Genomic DNA, 25,165 nt, shown 5'->3' with positions numbered 1-25,165 from the left:
ATGGTATTTATTAGTAGCAGCTTTGTTTCAGAGGCCGTGGACAATAAATAATTCTTAATTATTTTATTTGATTGATTAAAAGAATTTTGTCTTTTATATTTTAATTTTCATATTTTTTTAAAATTCTTACGGTTTATCATTTGTAGGAGAGGAGCCCATAGTTTTCTAATTTTAGCTTATGCGGAGAGAATGGGAATTTAAAATCATTGAAATTTAGTTTATGCAATACGAGAACGCTCCTTGAGAAGCGTCTATGTGTCGATTTCTTGGATATATGTATTTTGTATACTTTAGGCTTTTCTGACTGTGATTTTAGGCATTATTTTGGTTGTAAATTTGAAAATTGCAAAAATTTGCCATACTTTGCACTTAGTTTTGCACTGAAGTTTAATGGTTAGTTAGCATGAGCGCTTTTATAGATCTGTAAGAAAAAGCTATAAGTCACCCTAAATTGCTGGAGCTGCTCGGAAATTTTCAAGTAAGTAACCGTTCAAAATCTTGAACCAAGTAATCCCATTATATTTGGGACGGTTTGAGACAAAATTTGATTTTTGTAAAATTTTGTTTTTCGGGATATATATACTATTGTTTATGCCAATTTTATAGTGGAATACGTTACAATTGTCTTGACAGAAACATTGGCGTAATTACGTAGGCAGTAAATGCAACCGTGAGACACTAAAAACTATCTCCAATAATTGAATGATTACCAGTATAAGCTGTTAACATCCTGGTCAGTCGGCGAATAAGGGATATTAATTTTTTTACGCACAGCTATAAAAGACATTATTTTGCATATTTTTTCGCTCGATGGTTAATATAGCACACGATATTCGACTCTATTTATAAAATTGTCATCGATTATAAAATTTATGTAAAAATCAACAAAAAGTGAAAGCCCCTATTATAAACAACACTTAATAGTAACAAAACATTTGAATGATAAAAGTGTTAAGATATTAGATATACACCACAATGGAGACAAACTTAAGAGCTATAGCTAAGCTAAGTGGAAGAAGAATACAAAATCACATGTAAAGAAAGACTCCCCCCACACATTACTACTATATGCACACTCATATAACAGCTATTATAGTGTCTCATGGTTTTTATTGTCTTGGATTATTTAGGTTAGTTATAAATCATTTCGCTCGCCAAGAAATTCATTTCCAATTTTTTTTTTAGTAAGTGGAAGTAATAATACACTTCGGATGTGATACAAATTTTATAGTAACGGAGGAACAATATGAATTATTTTATGGTGTTTAGTGTTGATATGTGCAAGTGAATCTTTCTATTATATATTTTTTATTAATTATTTCAAATAGTAATTAAATTATTTTGGAAGTTTTTTTTTTATAGTTTTAATTATTTTTTATTTGTAAATAATAAAATGTGGCAAATTACATTAATGGATTCTAAATTAGTAAGTTAATTTGTTTTTATTTTCTTTTGAATTAATTAAAGGGGAAAATTGGAAAATTTTAAGCATATAATTTCTAAAAATAAGTTTAAAAAACGATTCTTTGAAATTTTTTACTTGATTGTTGAATATAAAAAAATTGCAATTTTTACCTGTTTGGAAATAAAATTAGCTAGCCCTATAACTTTGGTACTAAGAAAAATTTATCAGCAAAATAATAGCCTAGTATGAAGTGATTGGGTAGGGATACAATCCCATTGTTTCTTGTTCATCCTGTATGAAAAATGAAAACTTTTTGAAAATAGTCAGCTCCTATTATAATTTCGTATCTATCTTAAATAAATGATACAAAGGTGGAAGCAGGGCCGGATTGAAATTTCTGCCGCCCTGGGGCGCTGAAGAAAATGCCGCCCTATGACTGAAATTTTATTTTAATAGTTTTGATATCTTATTTAAAAAAATTAGAATAACTAATTAATTGCAGAAAATTTATTATGTATTACATATTATTTATTACTGTTCTTTTAAATTTAAATTAATTGGTGTTATTGGATAATTCTCCAATTTAAGGAAAATTCATTGATCAATTAAAGTTTCTGTTATCAAAAAGACATAGATAATTTGAAAATATTTTTAATGCTTCAAAAAAACTATATTTCTGGAATTGATAAAATATCAAATTTTATTTTTGCAAACCTTTATGGAAATAAATTAATTAAACTATTTTAATAGTTTTCACTTAAATTTCCTATATTATAATATACAAAATTTTGATTTGATACATAATGCATAAATTATATTTCTTGAAAAATAAAATGTTTATTTAAAAGAATTAGTTAATTATATATTGTATTGAAAATATTTTTTCACTTTCCAAATTTTGCCGCCCTAGAAAATTTGCCGCCCTGGGCACTAGCCCCGACTGCCCCTAGTGTAAATCCACCACTGGGTGGAAGTTAAGGGAATATAATACCCAACGATTTGTGAAAAAGAAAACAATCTTTCTTTGTACCGCTTTTCAATATTGTGCGACATGCGGTCTAAGCAGTGAGGAATTTACATTCCAGCTTAATGCTGTCTGATACTGAAATAACAAAGTTTCGATTAAATAATCTAACTTTAATATTTGAAAATTTTTTGGAATCTCGGAAGTTTAGCCCTATTGGTCGAAAAAAACTTACTGGAATAACTCTGTTCTCTAACTTTTAAAAGGGACATATTGAAGTCATAAAAATAGGTATTTAAAAAGCCGGTAGGCATCTACGGTAGATTAGGGAAAAATATCTAGACTTCATACAGAAGAAAAAATGCAAGATCTTTCTGCGTTTTTGTTAGTAATTAGTATGGACTTTACTTTTTGATGAGCCATTGCCACAAAGCAATCCTTACTTATCAAAATAAATTATTTTTTAAAAAATAAAAAAGTTTATTTTATTAAAATTATTGAGACAAAATAGAATGAATAAAATAGGCGCCGGTATTGGTTAAAATTGATAATATCTTATTTTAAAAATAGTAAAATTAACATTTGTAATTAATGTGGCATTCAGATTTATGTAAAATTAGTGTTTTTCGCTTTTATTTTTTTAATTATTTCTTATCTTACTATAATGGTCAAATAAAACGAATGTGTAAAATTACTTTCACAAATATTATAAATGAAGATGATAGACGTTAAATATAGATACCAAAATAAAATTTGGAATATTTCTTTAATTTTATGGTTTTCATAAATATTTGTATTTGGCTATATAGTGGTCTATACTAGGTGATTAGGTTAAACTTGTTTAATCATCAATCATGTAATTATAAATATTTGAAATTTTTTTCATTCTTTACACTTAATTAGCAAATACTTTTACGTTGGATGATAAAAATTAATACATTTTTTATTTTGAAGCGTAGCGAAATATTGAAAATAGCATTTATGAAAATTTCAATCTTTTACCGTTTACATTAATCCGGTAATTTTTTAACTCATAGAACTTGTGAGCTAAGAACCATTGGAATTAGGCCTTAAAATATATCTAGGTCTCAATTTAATTATAATATTAAAATATATCTAGGTCTTAAATATATTAGGTCTCAATTTATAATTTTCTAGCTATAACAGTCGATGGTGCAGTTAACTTTACTACCAAAGTATAAACCTGTCCTCAAAGTATGAAAAGGATTAAATATATAGGTTGAGGCATCTTTCAATTTTTTTTAAAAATGCATATTAAATACAAATGAAATAAATATTTTCAAATGATTAGTACTTTATATTCGAGAGTACCTCCTACACCTTTCAATTATGAAACGAATAGTATTTCATTCAAATAACTGCCTTGGCTACATTTCTATATATTTTTAATGAGTTTAGCTCCCCTTTCTCTTTAATTGCGTCCTTCAAAGTCACAATAGTTTCTGGATGATTAGTATAATATTTGTCCTTGACGGCTTACGTCAAGTAATAAGCCGTCGGTTAATAAGTTATCAGTATTTGATAAATGAATTTGTGATAATAAATTTTGAAGTTTTCATTCTCCAATCGTCAAATGATCCGGTTTTTTGGATATTACTGGTTTAAATTATTCTATACTAAGTTCCGAAACAAAAACTTATATTAAGGGATACTTTCAATCGGAAATTTTCAAAATTTCCCAACATTTACGGTGTATCAGCTCCCCTGTGCTACTGGACATATAATACCGAACTTTTGTCATTTGAAAGGTGACCTTCGATCTTCTAGCTGCGAAATAACCACCAATTTAAAAACTAACGAAAAGATGACTCACTCTGTGTACTTTATTATATAATTTCCCATCGCTTCTACCATTATGATGAAAATAATTTCCACCACTCAGAGTTAGCAAACTTATTATCTTTCTAATTGCGAGATTAAGGAAATATTACTCCAAAAAATTACAAAAAATATAAAATAATTTTAAAGTACCGACTTCAATCAATAATTTCCTTATAAGCAATTATGCTTTGAAGATGACGCCAATGAGTCGGAACGAGTGACGATTTAAGTCGGCTATTTTTTTACTTTTTTTGAATTCTATTTTTAGCAAAAATTTTCTATTTTGTACTTTTTGAGAGTTTAGGCCTAACTTTGTACGTAGTTCATATCTTAAAAACTACTAAACCGATTTCGATGAAAAAATGGTGAGACTACCTGTAGAATATATAATTTAGTTGGTTAGGTATTTGCCTAAATGCCTTAGAATTTATGAATTTTTTATTTTAAAACTATCTTATTTGCTCCCTTTTATTCCAAAAATTCCTGTTTTGATAACCGTTGATGATCCTGGATCAGATAATTGTAGGTTGATTTATAGAGCTATTGTACGAACGTTTTCAAAGACTTTCTCAAAGTGTTATAGATTGGATCTATATAATGATGTGAACAAGAATTAAATAACAATTAATTATAAAATAATATTGGATCAGATTATTTGATAAACACACGGTATTCAAATCCAATGAAACAAACATAAAAAAATTATATTTATATGCACTTATTTGAAAAATAAATTTTTTTTTAATTTTTATTTTATTATTATTATTATTATGTGTCCAACCCACATTAATAATAATAATAATAATTGTTCTTTTAAAAGATTCTTCCACACACAGGAAATGATTTAAATACACAGGCGGTGCAAAATAATTTATCACACCGTTAAAATAATAACTAATAATCATTAGAGAAGAGATAGACATACTACTGCTAACAACAAAAAAGTATTACATCAAAGAAGTCACGATTTTTTATTTAAGAGAAATTAACACGAAATATTTTAATGGTTTTTTATTTTTTTATTTTAGAATAGATGATCATTTTAACATAATAATTTAGTCATTGTCAGTGAAAGTTTTTCTATTTTATAGGGGTTTTAATTCTTGGAAGTTTAATGCAAAGCTTAAGTAATCTTCATCTCGCCCAAGTTGAATTTAACCAAAAAGTAAATAAAAATTAATTCAAAATATCTTCCATTATATTTTCTGAAACTTTGGTTTCTAGTAACCTTTCATGGGTAGGTCAAAAGTGTTAACTCAACCAAGAGAAAAGTTACTGAACAAATTTTATTTTACTGTTAAAAATTAACGAGTCAGCAATTGGAGAACGTGAAATTATATGGTATTTACAGTAAATAGTGATTAAAATTGAGCCATTAAATTTTTGCTGAAGGCATGTTTTTTTTGCCAATTTTTGAGTTTTAAGGGGGTTTGGCTTGTATTTAAAAACTAGGATACTTCTTCCCGATGACATAAAGAATAAATAAAGTACAGATTATTTTTTTTTTAAATTTTCGTATTTGTTATATTAAAAATTAAAAATTAACTTTTGTCACCAATATATGACTAAATTGATAAAATGACTAAATAAAGCGCTCAACATTAAAGTTCCTTGTGCCTATAGAACTTTAGTTTTGCTTGTGTTTCGATATAGCTTGTGTTTTGAAAGCTTTTCTTTATATAATCGATTCACGGACTCACTGATATAGAAATTGTACCTATAATCTCGAGTCTATTGTAATAAGTAGAAAATTCCTCGCATAATTTACGGTTTTTGATAAGCGCTAAAATAGACGGTTTATCACAAAAAGTAATTAGTTTAGTAAAATGATTTATGTTAATTATTTGACAATAACATTGTATAAAATAAATTTTGTAATTTTTCCTGTAATTTAAAAGGTTATTAATTAATTGTTGAAGGTCAAATATCGTACAAGTAGTCAATGCCTAATTATATATATACTTACAAAATTTTATTCCTATGCAGTCAATAAACGACAATTATTATTACATGCAGTCAATAAACCGGAAATATCATTTTTTTACCTATAAAAAGTACTTGCCAAAGTAATAATTTTGAAAATTTTACGTAGTAGGTATGAGTTCCGTATCTAGGATCACAATTATTAATAATTTATAACGCTATCTCTATATTCACCATTGATAGCAGGCAGTTACGTTAAAACATTGCAAATCCTATCAAGTTTCTCTTATAGACATTCAAAGTCTCCAAAAACAGCTTCAATTGCCTTCTTAATTTATTCCGGGGTTCTCTTTAAAAGTTACCAAAATAATTGTAACATTAAGTACTTAGCTATTACTATTGATCAGTGGTACAGTACGTTGTTTTCATCCTGGGTACATAACAGTACGTCTATCCAAACGTTACCTCCTATATACATTTCTAAACAGTAAAAGCAATATTTATTAGTTCTTGTTTTAAAAATTTCGGCTTAATTTTATTTGAAAATAAAATAAGTCGAATTTGATTTCACAAAGTTGCTGTCTCATAAATGGCAATATCTCCAAGAAACTGAAGATAGATTTTCTCCCTTTACTTTATATAGTGCTCTCTTAAGTTTGAAATAGTGCAAATAGTGATTTTTTATACATTTCACTATTTCGTTTTTAGAGAGTGTGTCTTTAGATGGAATTAGAATAAGAAAAATCCTGTAAAGGCGTATCAGGATTAAAAGTCAAATAAATGTGTTAAAGCTTAAAGTTGTTTGCAACGTTTCATTATTTGATTGTTACTTTATCAAGCTCTGTGTGTACAGTTTAGGCATTTAAAGAAAAGTCAATAATTCTTAATATAATATAATGAAATAATTTGTTTGTTATCAGGAGTTCTATATATGAACTGGATACAAAATTTAATAAAACTAAAGTATTTTACTTTGAACCATCCAAAATCACCCATAATTTGCTTCATTAAAAGCTATTTACTGTCGTTTCATTTATTGTCTAATAATATCTTTTTTTTTCAGTGGATAATATGTACAATTTTATTGTCATTTTTAATAACAACAATATCCACATCTGCATGTCTATTTGGTCCATATGGTAATTGTAAATTTGTACCGGTACCACATGGGAAAACACCTGAATGTGCACACAGACCAGGGCAAACATATTGTGAAGAAGTTCAAGATTATCCAAAGTAAGTTAAAATTTTTGCATACATTGCCTGTATGGGAAATAATTTTTTACACAAAGCAGTTTTTTTTTTTTTTTTTTTTTTTTTTTTTTTTTTTTTTTTAAATAATTTCATTATAAATAAATTCACTAACTAATTATTAGGTGAGTTTTAAGGTGAAATTTACTCACAACAAATTTAATTTATATGTAGGTATTTCTAATTTAATTTATTTCAATAAATTATAAATTAATTAACAAATAAAAAAATCAATGAATATTAAAATTTCGTAATTAAATCATAGTTGAATGAATTAATTCATTAATTGTAACATTGACAAACAGGTGATGTAAAAATTACATTTTTAATTTAAATAGTATATCAATCATTGATTTATTTTGATATGCGTTGGTGTAAGGTATTGCAACACAAGATTCAATGCCAAATTTTGGTCCTATGCTGCTGCTATTGTTGTAGAAGCATGTATCCAGGAGAGTCGTATTAATCCATGCTGGAGCTTTTGCGTGCGAGGAAAGGGTGTGTTGAATAAAAATTTAATTTTATGCGTTGTTGTCCAGAGTTCAACACTTTGCCCTCTGGTAAATGCAGTGCCATGGCGCTGAGAACTACATACCTTTTATCTGCCTAGTTGTCCTAGATGCAACCCTTAGAAAATAATCCAGCCAGCACCTGAAAATTTTTATTTTCTTTTTGAATTTTTAGTTTCTATACCTAAAGCTATTTTTTTTAGAAAAATTCAAATTTTCTTAAATAAAATAAATTAATCTCAGGAAAATAATAATAGGACCAAAAATTTTCGTCAAATCCGTCAATAAAATTTAACCAAACCTATCGAGTAGGATATCAAATTGAAAAAAATTAAAAGAGGATTGCAAAAATATATACATATAAGTTATATGTTTAAAAATTAGAAATACCAAATAATAAATTCGTTTTTATATATAAAGTCTTGCAGTAAAATAAGAGGGTTTTGTTAGTGGCATTAAAAAGTCCAAAATAAAATAAAAAATTCAAAAACCCGACTGCGTTAAATAAAATCTGAAAAGAAAGAAAACAAGTCCACTAGTTTACATTTCGACTTTATCAGTTGGGGCTCTTTAAAATCTATTTCGGCTCAAATCTTTCCAATAATGGGCCTGAGTTGTTAAAGTCGCTATGTAAACTACTTGACTTGTTAACCTTTTTTTGCAGATTTTATTTAACGCAGTCAGGTTTGTGATTTTTTAAAATTATTTATTTTATTTCTTAATTGTTTCAAAAACAATTTCTCTTTTCGCAGGAATATGTTAAATGGTCAATGTTTTTTTTTTTAATTCAGCTTGTGCCACACGATTTTTATAACATAAATTTGCATGAATAAGTAGATTTTAGAAGTGTACTTTTGTAAAATTTTTTACTAAAACAAATGTTATTTTATACACGAAAATACAAAAATTATGAAATAGATTATTTAAATCAATTTGCCGGATATGATGGATCATATAATTTATTTATAATTTAATGTTTATTTTAAAACATTAATAAATTTTAATTATTATTATTTATAATAAAAAATGTTAAGTAATTTTAAAATATATATTGTTACATCGTTAATTATAAAACTTAAGTACACATTTGAAATAAAATATAAAAATAAATATTTAATTTTTTAACAATTTAGTCATTTTAACACGAATACTGGTAAATTATATCAACATTTTTATATTTACCTTGAATACTTTTTAAAAAAATAATTTTTTAAAAGCAGTTTTCTTTTTCTAAAGGAAATGATTTTACACCATTATATTATATGTAAATTCGCTTTATCTCTAGGACGTATATAGAGCCAGTAGCGTAGCTGTAGGGTAGATTAATTCCAATCAATAAACATAATTCCCATTTTATCCTTGTTAGGTATATATTTTCAATTTAATTATAGGGCATTAATTAATGTCAATTTTTTATTTTTTCAAAAATGTTTTAAAACTTTTGGAAAAGAGGTTAAAAAGTATATACAGAGTAGACCATTTTAATATATTATGACCAGGGTTCGAGGATATATATCAATGGATATATATGATGATATATATCCGATGTATATCACATGAATTTTTTTGATATATATCAATACAAAAATGATTTAAAAAAATTTAATATTATTTAGTAATTTTTGGCGTTTGTTACTGTATTTCTTTTTCCCAAATTTTGATGGCATTGGAGTAGAGTTAAAACATACTAATACTAAGTTCTAATCGTGTCGTGTCAGAAAAATTTCGTTACTAAAGAGTAAGTTTAAGTAAGATTCAGAATCGGAAGATGATCTACCTCTATCTACCTTGCAGTCAAGCCAAGCACAATTATGAATACGACATTTTTTTATTTTTTGACTGATGATTATTATTTCTAATGTTTATTGTTTTGTTACTTAAGGGTAGGTATGACCATTGACTGATTTATAAAATTGTTTTATGTGTTAGAGTTGATTTTTATTTATAAAATTTTATGATTTTTAGTTGATTTTGCCTGATCTAGAAGAATATTTTATGTTTTGGTTTCATTTCTCTGATTTTAAGTACCTTAGTAAATAAAACATTAAAAACATTTTAGTTTTTTTTTTATATATATCAAAATTTTGATATATATCAAAAATATCCGATTTTGATATTTATAATAAATATCAGATATTTTCGAACCCTGATTATGACTGATAGTTTTGTAGCTAACCAATCAAAAAATAACTTAAGCAAAAGTTGCAAAGTTTGATGAGACACATCATGTTCTGATATCAGATTGGAGCTACTCCACCGAGTTACTTTAATAGTCCATTTAGACCCTAAACGGTAAGAGATAGAATGACATTTTAAATTAGAAATTTGACCCTCTTATAAAACCTAACATTTATTATTTCAACATATTTTCGAACATCGTTAGCTTGGAGGAAATGTGACATAAAAATATGTCATTATTGCATTTAATCGAAAGAACACCTTAGCAATAGAGGACATGCGCCTGTGACCATGGCTTTGAGCTGTAATTCTAGTTTCAACGTGATTTGACCTTGATATTCATATGATCTTAAAAATTTTCCTGGGCTTAAAAGTTGTTTACACGGATGAATGACCTTTATTTTCCTTGATAAATTAGTTTAAAAAATTATTCTAAAGGTAGCGTATTTTCGTTCGATTCAATGCAATAGGGACATATTTTTAAGTCGTATTTCCTTCGAAAACAAAAGATTGAGGATTAGGAACTAAATTGACTATCAAAGCAACCCGGAGAACTAGATCCAATCTGATCATATCCAATCAGGATATGATTACCCTCCCCCCCCCCCCCCCATCAATCTCTGCACCTTTTGTTAAAATTATTTTTTGATTGGTCGCAACTACAAAAGAAGCTATTAGTCATAATATATTATAATGGTCCATCCTGTAAACTGCAAAAATTTTTTGGTAACCTTGTCATATTTTTCTATATTAGGTACACATGTCAAGATGGCACAAAAATCTATCTATGGCTAAATTTTGACCAAAAATGTTTTTAGTTTTCGAACTGTTGTTTTAGTTTTAGCGTAGATATGAAAGAAATCAAAACAGATATGAAAGGTATAAAGTATAAAATAGATATATGAAATCCTCACTTGCACCCCTCCCTCCACATTTCCTTGCGTGGGATAACAGTTTTGTAATGTACACGTCATGCTCTTTCATTTGATACCCCACTTAGGTATATTTGTAAATATTCGATAATTCCTTCCCACTTTCTCCCTACACCTTTCTACCCTCCGAAGGTTAAAAGTAGATAAAAACAATAGATCTTTGAAGCTGGTTGTATATCGTGTCAATATTTGAGCTTAATCGATGCACAACTTTTTTAGTTTTTGAAGCATATCCTTTTCAACCCCTATTTCAACCCCTTAAACTACTATAAAATGGATGAATTATACATAAAAACCTTCCTCTTGAATCACTCTATCTATTAAAAAAAACCGCATCAAAATCCGTTGCGTACTTTCAAAGATTTAAGCATACAAAGGGACATAGGGACATAGGGACAGAGAAAGCGACTTTGTTTTATACTATGTATTGAAGTAAGTAATAATTTTGTAAATATGTATTGACATAATGATTCATACATCATACATCAATACAAAGAAGTATAATAATAGTAAGAGAAAATAATTATTTCATTTTACTCCTAAAATAATTTATTTATTCAAACTTTCTTTATCATTTTCAAATTATTTTTTACACTTGTGCATATAAATTGATATAAATAATTGACAAAATTAAACTAACTTGGATTTGACATTCAAAACTCATAATCCAAGTTAATTATAAATTCAATATACGATCATGAATTCACAACAAATGATTCTCACTCTTCAAATTTTTAAAATTTGTGTTTTTGGTAAAGATTGGCGCACATTAAAATTCTTCGCTTATTAAAGGAATTCAAAATTTCTGAATAAGAGTATATTATGATCCTAGGCCAGAAAATTTGAATAACTGGCGTATGAACAATTCAAGCCGAAAAAGTTGATCTGTCTGTAATTAAATCAGATATTTTCAAAATATGTTTAAAAGAAAAGTTTTAAAACTAAAAAAAACATCTCTTCTATATATAAAATCTTGAATATCTCTTCTATACATGGCCCAAATCAAGGAGGGGTCTAGCCGGACAATCGCACGGAGCAGCTTAAATGTGGAGCGACAAAATAAATTTGCCGCTGCCAGCGCTATTTTAATTGTTTTGGAATTTGTTGAAACTTAATAGATGGGGTAATTTTGATCCAAAAAGTATAAAAATCAGGTTTATTTAATGATTGGATGCAGAGTTTCTGAGATATCCAAATATTTGGATGTACTTTAGCCCGTATCTTAAAAATTATTCGACCGGTCAACAAATGCACTCGATTTTTGTACTGTTTGGGTCAAAATTACCTTATATACTGAGTTTTAACGAAAGTGGACATAAAAAAATGTTTTCGATACTTTGCGATTTTTTTAAGGGGTACGTACCCCTTTGAAAAAACCGAGTAAATCGGAAAAAAATTTTTGGTTTGGAATTTGATGAAACGCTGAAACAATGTCAGTGAGTATCATGGGCAAACCTTATTTTCAAAAAAATTCTCTTCACCGAGTTCTCCACCGAAAAATTAAAATCCATAATAATGTGAACAAAAAGGAGGATAACTGAGGGCTATAACGTGATAGTTTTTTTTTTTTAAAGGAGAAATTGCCCAGCAAAGCAAGCGGGTATCTGCTAGTATTTTATAAACCTTAATTATCCAAAAATTTCTGATGTAGAAATTTAAATTTTGCCAAAACTAATTAGAACAAGTAAAAAAAAAACAATTGACTGAGTTAATTGTTGAAATACCATGTATAGACAGTGTTGATTTCACAATCGTTGCTTTTTTACGTCATGTAAGTAAAGAAAGATAGTCATCGTTCCACACAAAGTAATAAGAGTTTCTTTCTTCTCACTTCTTCAATGTACATCGTAATAAACAAACAAATACAATATACAAAATAAATATACTTTAATACAATATATGTAGAAAGCAACTGCTACTGTTACACATAGTATAATATGCTAAATTAAAAGTTTATGAAAGGTTAACTGAGGACAAATTATTATTAAAGTAAAAGCATTTTCCTTGTAAAAATATATTGAAACAAACAATAATTTTTATGTACAAAAAGTAAGAGAAAGAAATTTTTACAGTAAAAATGTTATAGTATATGTCAATTAAGATAGATAAATTAGAATTGTTTATAAATAAATAATTATAATTCTAGACACGTATTACTCTATATGCTAATTTTTCAATGACTTATATATAAATTTACTAGAACAAAGTCTTTGTATTTATTAACATTGGAATAGTTTATATTGTTAAATGTTAACTTTCGGTTACAAAAAAAAAGGGGGGGGGGTCTAATTTTGAAGTGACGAAAACAAGTGAACCTTAAAAAATGATGAAGAAATAAAAAATACTTACGTGCTTGTGTAGTAAAGCTCTATCACAAAATCATATTTCTCCCTCATTATATAATATCTTTATAAAAGAGTCTTGATACTAATTCAAGCATCATACCGATCAACTGTCTAGTTCAATTAAGGAAAACTTAAGCTTAAAGTCATAAAAACGTCGAAAACAGTGGTTTTTGCCTTGGAAATCTACCATATTCTCGTTTCTATTACATCGATCTGGTTATAGATCCGGTAAAATTTGTCATCGAGCATGAATAATTTTTGCATTGAACAACGAATAATTTTCGCGGTAATTCGATAGTTTATTGTTTAAACTATTTTTTTAAACAAATAAATAATATTGACTAAATCACTTTATCATATAATTGGGGTCAAAATTAATAAAAGATGATAAATATTTCTCTAAAAAAAAGCAAGTTTTACGATTTACGATTTTTACGAAAATCGGTTTTTAGGAAAAAGAAACTTTTAGAACTTTTTTATTAACTCTGTTAATTTCGAGTCGATTGCTGAAAATTCCGTCGTCTAAAACAAAAAATCGTTATTTTTGATTGATTTTTCGCGCGCTCCCTTAACAATTAACAATCAAGCACTTAAAATGCAAATCCTACCGGGTTACTCACCGGCATCCTGCACTCTTACTTTCATGAGCATTTTTTAAACGGGATCCGGCAAAAATTTTCCATGTGAAAATTATTCATGTTCAATAGCGGATTTTACCGGGTCTATTAGTAAACAACTCTACATGTTAGTGTAATCTACACTTTCGGAAAAAAATATTGTCGATAATGTCAATAAATTATTTTGTCATAAAATATTTTAGCTCATAGCCTGCCTGGAGAGCTCGAATTTGGTCATTTATCTTTTGGAGAGTAGATGGCTTTCTTCGATATCTCATATATTTTAATTATAAGGGGTTCAGTACATAGCATACTATTTATTTCGAAATACTATTAACCAATAAAAATTGAAAATTACGAAATAAAGTTACCCCAAATTCGTATTTAAAATTCAAAAAATTAATGTATGAATCAAATTAAATTGTTACATAAGAAACTCCAATCTTAAACAATTAATGAATCAAAGTAATCTAATATTATATAAAGTTAAATACTTTATGGTTATTTAAAGAGAAACCATTTAAAGTAAGAATTATGAATCTCTCGTTGCAACTCATTTCTAGTATAAAATACTTATAAGTTTATTAAACAAATAAAAACACATTTCTTTTTTTAGATATGTAGATATTAACTTTGTTATAAATGTGTAGAGGTAAATAGCGGGTGATTCAACTTTTTTACCTCTGTACATCTATAAAGATGTATGTTTAAATTTATGCAGCGAAAGAGATGGCATGTATCTTTGTATAAAAGTTAATTGTCTCATGGTTGGTTGGTTATCAATATATAGATATAGGTAATAGTTCCTTAACCGATTTGAAAAATTATTTCACGTATAGGAAGCACCAAAATAATAAAATCGATAAAATTGTGAACAAAAGGAGGATAAGTGACGGCATATGAAGTGAAGACTATAACACAATATAATCTTTGTATTTAAAATTGAAGTAAGTTACCTTTATTTCTTTAACGGTATAAATATATTGAAATAGAATTATAGAACTATATAAAAGGTAGTTTTGGGGTTTTCTCAAAAACGGCTCTATCGATTTCGATTAAATTTTACACAAGGCTAGACCTTAAGGTGTTCTTAGGATTGGTATAAGCCACTTATCCGGGAAAATTCGAGAAGGCCCACACCCTAGGGAAAACCTTTTCAAATACAGGAAAATGGGATTTTCTAGGGAGAGGCTGAGGGGACAGCAGTGAAACTTCGTATCAGGGCTTATATCAACAAGGTCCTAGGTTTGATATAACTCCCCTCTGGGATCCCTCCTCCTATAGCCGTGGAGCTGGACGGGATGAAATCGTCAAAAGTGGTCAAATCAACCCTACCCAAAATTGATCAAATATTATTTAAAATGTCTTTTTAAGTAACTTTTGTAATTTGGTAATATTTATTTAACCTCACCCTTACTAAACTACATCCTTCTAAATATTATATTAAATCTAATAAATACCTAAGCCTGTTTCTCATTACCGTATGATTCCAAATATACCGCTATGTTTGTATCTATAGCTGATATAAAATAAAATTTGGGAAAAATAATAAATTATCCAAAAATTATCTACCTTTTACCAAAAAATTATTACATCATAAAGTTTGTAAAAAAAAAATCGAGAAGGGCCACACTCAAGGAAAAACTTTTCCAAATACAGGAAGCTTTTCCTCATTTTTAAATAATTCTTACAATTGACTGCTTTCAATAAAAATATTACAAGAATAATATATCAATTTCATAATGTAATAAAGTCTTGTCCGATGTTTCGGACCGTTTATTTTTTTGGGGGTGCAGCCGAGTAAAGAGAGAAAGCAATATTGTCCGATAAAATCAGTACACAGATGTCGTGTGATGTTTTTTATTAGATATTTATTCAATGCATTTCATTAATAATTTTTTTTTTTTTTTTTTTTTGATTGTGGGAATTCCATGCATAAGACTTTCTACTTGTATAGATATTTTAATAGTAAAAATAATATTATTATTAATAATGATAATCACACGCATATTTATTAGATAAACATACAAAATAAATACAGCAGGTAGTATTAAAATTATTGTACACTAATTATTGTGTAAAGAATAATAAATATCTTCTTTCTTTATTTTATTATATTTCACATGACATCTGAATTATATAATGAAATCATTTTATCAGTCGAATTTTACTAATCAATATTCTTTCGTTTAATTAATTATTATTAGCAATAAAAATTTTTCATGTGCATAAAAAAAACATAAATGTCGTTTAATAATAAAAATTTTTGAGCACTATAAATCGTACAGAAGACGCCGTAAATGTCTAGTCCTCATACTGGTTGTAGTGTTACATAAATGCGTAATTAATTTGCTTCTCCAACTTCCCTGGTAGAAATGATTCCGGGCCCCTGACTAGGTTCCGTACAATGCCCAATTTGAATTAGGGCCCGACAAAAAAAACCAGACAGTTAGTATTCACAGTAATCGGGGGTACTATATTTAGCCACGATGCGATGGGTGCTCAATCAGATTTATACGCAGGGGTTAACGATATTTTGCCGAGTTGGTTGTCTGGTTGGGTCAATAGTAATCGGGGTAGCACGTTCAGCTGCTGTGGATGCTTGTTGCCCGGTCGGGTTAAGATTCTCGGGCTCACTATACCAGTTACCTTGCCGGATATTCGGTAGTAGGGGCAGTATAATCGGCTCCGTTCTGGCACCTTTCATGGCTCAAGTCTTCGGACCTTCTTTTCATTGCCCGATTGGGCCCTGGCAGCAAGTCAGGCAGTGGTCGGACACCTTCTACCAGGGTTCGAGAATTTAATACCTAAATAAAAGAAAACAAATTGCTAAAAATGTTGTCAACTTGGTTGTCGCTGAGAAAAGAATACTCTTTAAAACATTCTCAAACGATGGGTGGACGCCAACACGCGCCCTTTAATAGATAATTCTGCACAATTAAAGCAGAATATTTTTATTTATAAGAAAACGAATGTTGGTAAATTTTATGCGTGCCAACAAATTGAAAATTTTTAGGGTTCAACTTTTGAAGCATTTTTAAAAGTTATTCAGCTGAATTAAATTTAGCCAATCACGCAAGAATTTCTAGCCGAATATTTATCAATAACAGCACCCAGTCTTATTTATATTCATTCTTCGCATTCATTATGAGATGTTAAATATCCATTTCATATTTGCCTGACCGTAGCTTTAGAAGAAAATAAGACATCATTCAAAATATTGATTGACTGTTAAAATATATAGTTTGTTTTCATTTATAATATAAATCTCATAAAGTTATGTAACAATTAATTATTTAATAAAAGTTAAAACATGCGATCGTAAATTATATCGACGTTTGCCAAGTCCACATACACTATATCAAGTCAAGGGTCAATTATTGTTGTTTGGCCATAAACAAATACATTCTATAATTTGAATCTAATTCTTTTTAGGTAAAATTGTGTAAAAACTATAACATTTAACAAATTATTCAAATTGGACTTGTACCTTAAGCATAACACATATTGGCTATTTATCCTTTTGAATTATCGATTATAACTTTACAAACAATAATAACATCACGTTTATTGAACACAAGTAAAACCTACGTAATTCATTTAATTACTTAATATGGCCAAATGAATATAGTTCATGATAATAAGAAGTTGGATTAGGTTTTAAAAAGTTATGAGTTGATTTTTATTTCATTTCAAGTAAGAGATAATATTGTACGTATAGCTCGGGTTCAGGGTCGAAATCGTAATAGGGCATTCGTAGCAGTGCTCCGAAACTTTCGTAAATGACTTGTCACCTTCTTTTTTTCTCAGTTGCTTTCTGCCAGGTCGACATTTTCAAAAGAGATCAGTTCAATGAAAAATGTTAAAGAGTTTGTCCGTTTTGTGATAATTCAGAATTCGTTATTTTTACTTTGCATTTCCATGATATTATTATAAAGAGTGATTTTTGGATGTGACCCCCAAATTTGGTTTTGCGCCGTAGCTTTTTCAGCTGTACATTCAGCCCTAGCAGAGTTACATTAAAATTTGAATGAAAATCAAATTCAAGAATTTGTGGTCCAAATACGTATGTGCTCCTAAAAAATGAGCGACTGAAAATGAATTTGGTCACAACGTTAAATGTATATTCACCATTCCTTCAAATCACAAATGATAAAAGTCCACCGATTCATTATTTAACAAAACATTAAAAAATAATGAATTGTCTCAACCGAGTTTCGAACATGCGACTACTCCATGTGGAATTTTCCTTGGAGTCAAATATATATAAATTTATAGGTATTAAAAATATTACCAAAATACAAACTTTTATTGATTGCACCACTTTTCTTTGTCACCTGTATATGGCAATAATGAAAGCTTGAAGCACCTTTAGTATGGCCGCTGAGAGAGCCAACCTATGGTTGTTTTTTTTTCGAAATATGATCGAGTAATTTTCTTTAACAATTTAATTGTTTATAACGCTACCAATCATGGTAATGATTTTTGCAGTTTTAAATGTAAAAACGGTAAATGTTATGCGCTAAAAGTAATTCTTTGAAAGAATTTTCAAAAATATTAATAAGAATAAAAGTTATTAAAAAATTTCGGGAAAACAGCATTTTTTAGACATTTTCGTTATATCTCGGATTTTAATGAAAATGCTCATTTTCAAGCTAGGTCATACAATACTCAAATATTGTTTGAAAGGAAGTTACACCGATTTAAAAAAATGTAATTTTACAATAAATTTCATGTAATATTTTTAAACGTTTATTATGTAGGAGTATTTAAAACACAATATTTATATTTAAAACACAAATATTTTTCGCTTTTCTAGACATCTCTAACTTGATTTTCCCTTGATAATTTGAAGTTAAATGCCGGTACTCGAATTTATTAAATGAATTTTTTTATAAAACAATTTTTTTTAAATTTATCTTCAAATTAACGTTTTATGTTCCACTCAGCGGCCGGAGTATTTTTGAAGTGAGCATAGTTGTAGGTAATAAGTATTTAATACAAATAAGCAATAAAACTAAACCATTTTAACTGAAATAGTTATAAATTATTGCATAATAAGATTAATCTGAAAGTAGGTACTATCTATGTAAACAGGTGTAGATTACATTTTGTTGAAAAATTGTAGGTGATTGTTGTATATTTTTTTCTATAGCTAATGGTACATATCGTAATAGGTTGGCTGATAAGTCCCCGGTCTGACACATAAATGGCGTCGCTAGTATTAAATGCATATTATTTTTATATAGTACCAACCTTCAAATGATTCGTGTCAAAATTTGACGTCTGTAAGTCAATTAGTTTGTGAGATAGAGCGTCTTTTGTGAAGCAACTTTTGTTATTGTGAAAAAAATGGAAAAAAAGGAATTTCGTGTTTTGATAAAATACTGTTTTCTGAAGGGAAAAAATACAGTGGAAGCAAAAACTTGGCTTGATAATGAGTTTCCGGACTCTGTATTTTTTCCCTTCAGAAAACAGTATTTTATCAAAACACGAAATTCCATTTTTTCCATTTTTTTCACAATAACAAAAGTTGCTTCACAAAAGACGCTCTATCTCACAAACTAATTGACTTACAGACGTCAAATTTTGACACGAATCATTTGAAGGTTGGTACTATATAAAAATAACATGCATTTAATACTAGCGACGCCATTTATGTGTCAGACCGGGGACTTATCAGCCAACCTGTTATGTTTGTTGCTCTAGGGTCAAGGTTTTGTTTTATTTTAATTTATTGTTATTGCAAATTTACAACGGCTTTTTATTTTATTATACTAATAGATATATTTTAGAAGCAGCTAATATAAAATAACAAATGTAGGTAAGTTAAAAGAAAAGAACATGAAATTTAGTTAGCAATACGCTGCAGTTTTTTAGCACAACTTTTTTGGTAGTTTAACAATGTATCTCAACTTATTTATTTATTATTCATTTACAATAGATTCAAAGTTAAAGATAACAGGAATATATGTATTGTAATAGGCTTTTATCCTCTAAGAATAAATCGGTTGGATAAAAGTTTCTGATGATTAATCATGATATGGAGATAACAAAACATAAAATTAATTTTTATAAAATATAAGGATTGTTATTATTTTTAAAAAAAATTCCTTAAAATTATACATCCGGTCACGTGACAGCAAACACCAATCAGATGTACTTTGAAGGTACCACGTCACGCCATATGAAAGATTAGTTAAGTTTACAAATACAAAAACATGTAAACTTGTAAATACTTGTAAACTTGCATATACAGAAATAATTGTATGCCATTGTTTGATGTCATTCAAGACGTCATGTAAAATGAAAAATACATAAGGTAGAAGAATGTGTACTAAAATCTACACTCTCTCTTGTACGATGTCATTTTGGTTGAAGCGACCTATACCTTATATAATAGGAGAAGTGTAGTATCCAGAATCAAAATTAAAATTTATGCCATGCATTAAAATATCACAATGTTAATTTGTTACACTGTTATAGTATGCTTCAACGATTTTATGTAACCGATATCGATATAAACGCATCGAAAAGTATCGATAATTACGCGTGAATCGTGATACAGTATCAGAATGTAACCATATAGTATCAGAATGTAAACCTTAATGTACCTAGAATAACTCCCCCACCTATTGAAGCCAGTATCAGGTTAACCCATGTCGAGGCATATAGGCAATTTATTTCTCTGAAGTCGCTATGTTCAACATGTGATCGCTGGAGTTTACTTTGGATAATAGAGTCTCTAATAAAATGCATGCGAATAAAACATTGAAAACCCTACTTATTTCTCTTACAGCCATCCGCTACTCTGTACGTCCAACCAAAGCTTGAACTCAAATTTTTAATGATCGAAGGAAACTCTTTTGCCACTTTTACTTCGCTTACATATTCTTGAAAACCCATAAAACAAAAACTTAAATGTAATATTGAAAGCTTACATGTGTATGGTGCAAGATTGATAGATTCAAGGTATGTACATCACTTTGTGTATCTATTTAAAACTGTACGTCTTTAAATGTTTAAAATTTGAATTTGTTATACTAACTAAATCACCAATATCCAATGGAATGACAAGCTACAAATTGATTCAAGGTACATTTGATTTTAGGTACTACATCTTACCCTAGAGGTAGAATTTTTAGAAATTTATTTAACATTTACATCGAACATAAATAGTGTAATGTAATGTATTATTTTATCACATTCATATTCAATCAACTATAAAATTAAATATAATAGTAATAAATTAAAATAATAAATTAATTAATTACTTGTGTATACTTAAAACAAAAACCTTGTACTATTAAAGTAGTAAATCGTAATAATAAAATGTCCTTTTTTTGTTACAGATATTTAATAAAAAGCCTTTTAGATAAATGGTGCTACGATTTCAACACATTATTTTTAAGTGAAACACCAATTGATTTTAATGGTAATGTAGTACGTAATCCACATCCAACCACACATGGACATCATATTCAACCTGTATATGGACCACCAAATCATGTACCACCAAATGTGATTGGACATTACCCAGAACCAATTTATATACCAAAACCAGCATATGTTACAAATGAAATTGGTAATTATTGACCAATTTTTTAAAAATTAAATAAGAATGTTTTATTTAATTTTTTTAAATTTTACTACGTTTATGCAATAAATTAAGCCGGTTTGTATTAAATTTAAAGAGAAAAAAATCAGAATTTTTAACAAACATTCAAATAGAATACCTGATACACTCACTTTTAGGCCAAAATTATTTTGTTTTTAAATATGACATAAACTATTTTTTTTAATAATAATTTACTCATTTAGGCATAGTAATGTTCTTTGTTAAAGTTTTTCTTTAGTAAAGTCTTCTACTAATTATTTCAAATAACTTCTTATTTCATTAAATATCGATTTTCATTGTTCATTATAGTGTCATAGTTATTTCTGTTGAATTTTCCAAACAATTTGAATCCATAATTTAAGATCTATCACTATGACGTTATTTACAATACCGTATGGTATAAAAAACTTTACAGAATAATTGTGTTCACTTACATATTGATATCAGAAAAAATTTCTTACCGTGTTGTTGTAACAGTCATTTCAAAACGATGCCCATTATATTTAGTTTGTGCGCTTATAATTTATTACATACATATATAAGTTTGTGACAGTAAAAAAATTAAAATTTAATGAAAATGCTGGTGAGACTTTTCTTTATACTGAAATATAATTTTTTGTTTATTAAGATTGTGCTTATCAAATTTCACTACATTTGGCCATTTATTTTTTTAGTAACAAATACGCGAAAAAAATTGGCTTCTCAAAAATGCCGGACAGTTAATATGGTAATCATAAGCAGGCTTAAATCTCTCGTTAATCATTGAAAGATTAAGCTATTTTTTGTTAGACATTCATTCATACGTTTGAACAAAGGTGATGAGGGAGATCAAGATCAAGCTCAAGACCATAGTTATGTTAGTATTGATCTTGATCTTGACTATTAAATCTTGGTATTGGTTTTGCAATATTAGTTTTAGTCTTGATCTTGGTATTGGTCTTACGAAACATATGTCTTAGTCTTGTAGAGTTAAGTTTTTATCTTGGTCTTGGTCTTGCAAATATTATCTCAGTCTTGGTTATAATCAATCGAGTCTTGTTTTTGATCTTGCATCAACAATTTGAAGTTTTAAATTTTGAATGTTCTTGTAATATTTCAGAATTTTTGGAATCTTACTTTGAATAATCATTCAAAATGATGAGAACAGATAATCAAAGTCTGTCACCCAAACTGTATTAAACCAAAAGTTAGTAGATTAGTTATTGTATTTCCTTTATTTCTCTGGTTTTATTTCAAGTACGAAAGAAGAATTTACTCAGGTATAATAAAAATGCACATTGAAAAATTTTGTAGGTTGATCATTAATTATTTCCAACAAGTTTGGTAAAAGTCTTACAGTGTTGCGTCTTGGTCTTGATCTAAATTCATATAGATAGGTCTTGGCAGTGGTCTTATCGAAGTGATACTATATTGGTCTTGGTCTTGGTGTTAAAAGTTTGCAAAGCCAAGATCAAAACTACAAAACCGAGGCTAATTTCATGATTATTGAACAGTATTGTTGTAAATTAATATAATTTCTTTGTATCCATATAAAGCTTTTTATCGAAGTTCTTTTTAAAATCAACGATTTCACATGGCAAAATGATTTTGATAATATGGCATTATCATTTATATTGTTATTAATAGTGTATGGTTTGATTCTTAGGTAATACATACTTACCACCATCTCCACACGCAGTTTCGAACTATTCAGATCATAATCAAAATTATAATCAAGCAGGAACAGTAAATAATAATGTCCATTCGAATAATAACAACTATTATCCACAAAATTATTATCCAAATACGATACCATACATCCCATACAACAATCAACAACAGTTAGCATCATTAATTTCCAGAGACTTTTGGGCACGATTAATACATCAACGTGTACGGAGATCTCCATTTAAAGAGAAACAACCATATAAATTCATTCCAAAAACGGAGTCGTTTAAAGAATATATAACACATAAAGCACCCAGAAAAATTGATTATACAAGAAATTCAACAGATTTTCAACGGGAAAAACGACAATTTATGTCAACTGTAAATAATGTGGGCGCAGAAGAAATAACAAGTTCTACACGTGTTAAAAGACAGTTTGGTGGAACAGAACAGTTGTGTAATGTTGATACGGCATTTGTTAAACCCAAGACCGCAATGAATACAAATGGAAATTGGAAATATGTTGTCAATTTGGATGATAATCCACAATATGAACAATTTGTTCAAAGAGTTGAGTGCGTGTAAGTATTCAGTTTTTACATAAACATATTTTCATAGGGAAGAACAATAGTTTTGTTATTTCCAACCTTTCAAGGATAGGTACCAGAAAAAAGTTTTAAAGAATTTCATTTATGAGAATACTTTCATTTATATAATCAATTATTTTTATATAAGTGGATAATTTTTTATCTACGCCCGTGAGATAAGAAGTACTTTTCTCACTCAGTATGCGTGGGAAAATAGTTCAGTACCGCACTTGTATCGTAATGAATTCATTATCACACTTTAAACTAATAATCAAAAAAAACTAATAAGAAATTTCTATGGTAACTTTTTTAACGTTATATTTTTCTCAATAAGCCGACAAATTTTAAATAGTAATAACCGTTTTTTTCACATTTTAGAGGCGTAGATAAAATTTTGTACAATATTTTGTGATAACGCATTATTAACGAAAATTTCACAGGCATACGTTAATAATGCTGTTGTACCACTAGTATCGTAAATAACTATTACTCACGATTTAATCTAAGGAAAAAAAAATTTCATTCAAAACCAATTTCATATTCAATTTCAATTTCATAATTTAAAATTTCATTCAAAACCAATTTGAACTCATTTGTTTACGAATGCAAACGAACATCCTAACTTCATTAGAAAGTGTTTGGATTATAGTTGCAGTCGAACATGCTCGTTCATGGTTCTAGGGCACACTTTTGGTTTTGGGTATTGACTATTTCACTAAGTTATTTCATCGCAAATAAATTATACTAAAAGCAGTCCACCCGAAGAAAACGCCAAGACCCTAATACTCAGATTTTTAATATACATTATTTCGGTGGAAGCGTTGGGAAGCATTCAGTTTTATAACAATGTAGAAATGAAAATGCTTTCACAAGCGAGCCTTTAAAGTATATATAAAATAAAAAAGCTTAATTGATCTTTGTCGGAGTTTAAAAAGGAATAATAAAGAATATTTTTGGGTTGAAATACTTTTGGAAATTTTTGACCATAGCATTCAAGAACAAGGCTTTGAATGTTTTATTAATTAGTTTACTGGTATTTTCAGATCCCCTCGAAGTCAATGTAGTCAACTATGCAGTCTACCTGAAGGATATCGGTCAGTCTGCGAACAACGATACGTGCAGAAACGTTTAGTTTCTCTAGCCGAAAATGGACAAACTTTAGAGTCAGATAGATTTTGGTTACCTAGTTGTTGTGAATGTGTAATTCAAAGAGTGTAATGTTCGTGCGTAAACTAAAAAACAAACTTTTATAATTTATTATTATTGTTGAGTATTAAAAAGCTACTAGATGTAGTTGCTATCATTTATAAGTGAACTTTTAACATACATTCATAGATGTCAAGAGAT

General features: G+C 28.3%; 1 protein-coding gene across 1 annotated transcript; it reads left to right on the top strand.

Moving 5' to 3' along the window:
• The first annotated feature begins 1,356 nt into the window (after nucleotides 1-1,356).
• LOC123305329 (protein spaetzle 5-like) lies at nucleotides 1,357-25,164 on the top strand. Its single transcript, XM_044887014.1, has 5 exons — nucleotides 1,357-1,426; nucleotides 7,198-7,370; nucleotides 21,319-21,551; nucleotides 23,230-23,812; nucleotides 24,862-25,164. Exons 1-5 carry the CDS (start codon nucleotides 1,394-1,396, stop codon nucleotides 25,034-25,036), a joined length of 1,197 nt encoding a protein of 398 aa, XP_044742949.1. The 5' UTR covers nucleotides 1,357-1,393; the 3' UTR covers nucleotides 25,037-25,164.
• The last annotated feature ends 1 nt before the right edge of the window (nucleotide 25,165 follows it).

The sequence above is a fragment of the Chrysoperla carnea genome, chromosome 1 (assembly GCF_905475395.1).
Source record: "Chrysoperla carnea chromosome 1, inChrCarn1.1, whole genome shotgun sequence".
In the NCBI taxonomy this organism is placed as follows: domain Eukaryota; kingdom Metazoa; phylum Arthropoda; class Insecta; order Neuroptera; family Chrysopidae; genus Chrysoperla; species Chrysoperla carnea.
This window is presented reverse-complemented; position numbering and strand designations above follow the sequence as displayed.